The 2,237-nt window shown below is 30.6% G+C and overlaps 1 protein-coding gene across 1 annotated transcript; it reads right to left on the bottom strand.

Moving 5' to 3' along the window:
- Positions 1 to 1,155: 1,155 nt before the first annotated feature.
- On the bottom strand, positions 1,156 to 2,035 carry LOC122280766 (dCTP pyrophosphatase 1-like). Its single transcript, XM_043091783.1, has 2 exons — positions 1,859 to 2,035; positions 1,156 to 1,745 (listed from the first exon to the last, which is right to left on the bottom strand). The coding sequence occupies exons 1-2, from the start codon at positions 1,991 to 1,993 to the stop codon at positions 1,512 to 1,514; spliced, it is 369 nt and encodes a 122-aa protein (XP_042947717.1). The 5' UTR covers positions 1,994 to 2,035; the 3' UTR covers positions 1,156 to 1,511.
- Between the last annotated feature and the right edge of the window lie 202 nt (positions 2,036 to 2,237).

Genomic DNA, 2,237 nt, shown 5'->3' with positions numbered 1-2,237 from the left:
GGAAATCAAAGGAGAAATCATGGATTCACCAATTAAGCTAGCTACGTACCATGAATTATTAATTAACTTGATGATCATGAAATATTCATATACCCAATCAACCCGAAAATTGCTAGCAAAATGAGATCCTTTTTAAAAGTCCATTATATATATAACTAATAAAAAAATAGATATTTGCAAGAAGATAATCATGAATCCATTCAAAATGGTTGTTTCCATCGCAAATATCTTTAACCACACATATATAAACGTCTTTCTTATAAAATAATATTAGTTTTCGAGATAAAATTAGTATGGTGCATCTTCAATCAAACCTATTATCTCACACGTTTCTTTAAAATACCCAGATCTTAATCTGAGTAATAGATGTTCAGATCTGTAGAAAAAAATAACAATAAAAGACAATAAGTACAAAATGAAATATAACCTTATAGAGAAAAACACTCAGATCTAAATAAGATCTGTTCAAATATGTTGAGATTAAAAAAATTATATCAAAACATATGATTTGGATTTATTATCCAATATTTCAAAAAAATTTCAAATCTTATGTGTTCTTTGAGTGAGGTGGTAATATTTATTGTGGTGGTAATGATACTTTTATTTGTTTTCTAATATATCTTAATTTTAATTTTAAACTAATTTTTTTGTTTTCTAATATATCTAAATATGTAATTATTATATTTATCGACCTATCATTATCTAAAGATATTTACTATAATTTATTTATTTTATCTCTATGCATTAAATTATTTATTAATCAAATTTAAAAAAAAAATCATATTATTTTTGTAAAAAATCTGTTTAACCCAATTAGGCAAACGTGATTTATACGTGCTTATGACCTAGTATATATATATATATATATATATTAGTGACAATTACCTTATAGACTTATAGTTGTCCTTGTTGGTAGCATTTGTTCTTAACACTAGTATAGTACTAGAGCTGTTGGTAATAGTATATTGGAAGCTAGTCATGTAAATCACACAAGATTTGAGATTTATGTTTTTGGAAGCTCCCAACTAAAAATAATAGAGTAATTAATGCATGCTTGCAGCAGCTTAATTCCATGATATATATATATATATATAGAGAGAGAGAGAGAGAGAGAGAGAGAGAGAGAGAGAGAGAGAGAGAGATGACTGCTGCATGTACACGAGGTTAATGTTTATATATTAGACATAAGAACAACCAAATTAAACATGATCGAATTAAGGTATATATATCTTCAAACTACAACACGTACTAGAATTAGGAGTTGAACAAGAAGTAGCTTTCAAAGAGATCGATCAAAGATGATCTCATACACAGTACAAAACATGAATAGTAGTACTTGGGCGGCATGCAGGCACCGTTTTCTCTTGCAAGTACTAAAACTTACATAAAAGATGAGGGAAAAACACTCTGGAAACGAGTTTTCATGATATATATCATGCAGAAAATATATAGAAAAACCACAAGGGATGGAATTATAAGCTAGGGGCTGGAGGTACTGCGCATGTAATTAATTAAGTTGCTGTTTGGTTAACAATTGGGTACTTTCTAGCATTCTTGACTATTTTTGACAGTGCTGCTTGGCCAAGATCAAGCCCACAAACATCAGCAAGCTGTATAAGATACAGCAGAACATCCGAGAGCTCTTCTTCTAAATGCTCCTTGTCATCAGAACTCCAGTTTGGTAATCCTCTTGCTACTTCTCCCTTCCATTGGAATATTTCAGAAAGCTCTCCCACCTCTCCCACCTGCACAAATTAACATATATATATATATATAGAAATATTCATCAAATTAATGATCAAAACAAAAAAGAAGAAGAAGAAAGAAATATAGAAATAAAGGCAGCTAGCTAGCTTACTAGTGCTAAAAGGAGATTTCTAGGACTGTGATACTGATCCCATCCTCTTACTTGAGCAAACTCAGCAAGCCTATCTCTAAGTTCTTGAAGAGAAATATCCTTTGCTTTTCTTGGATACCCATAAGAGTTCTCCATCTCGTATATTTAGTTTCTGATCTTATGCTTAGCTGAGGCCCTCATGCATGTCCACGTTTTATAGGGATCAGATTTTGATGGGCCTTTTTCCAAATCTTTTTCTTTTATTTTTTAAAAAAATGTTTTTGTTTCTTTTTCCTAACCAGAATACATTGATGGGGATATATAGTGGAGAAGCACTTGAGTGTGTCCTTAGAACATGTACAGTAATTATCATGTGAAGTCTGAAAAAGATGTCTCCCAT

The sequence above is a fragment of the Carya illinoinensis genome, chromosome 11 (genome assembly GCF_018687715.1).
Source record: "Carya illinoinensis cultivar Pawnee chromosome 11, C.illinoinensisPawnee_v1, whole genome shotgun sequence".
Classification (NCBI taxonomy): Eukaryota; Viridiplantae; Streptophyta; class Magnoliopsida; order Fagales; family Juglandaceae; genus Carya; species Carya illinoinensis.
Note: the sequence above shows the minus strand (reverse complement) of the source record. Positions and strands in the feature narration are given on the sequence as shown.

Excerpts from the sequence above, each read along its gene's own strand:
- LOC122280766 (XM_043091783.1), bottom strand. The coding sequence starts at position 1,993 with ATGGAGAACTCTTATGGGTATCCAAGAAAAGCAAAGGATATTTCTCTT. Across the intron at positions 1,746-1,858 it reads GAAATCTCCTTTTAGCACTA|GTGGGAGAGGTGGGAGAGCT; the intron begins GTAAGCTAGCTA and ends TAATTTGTGCAG.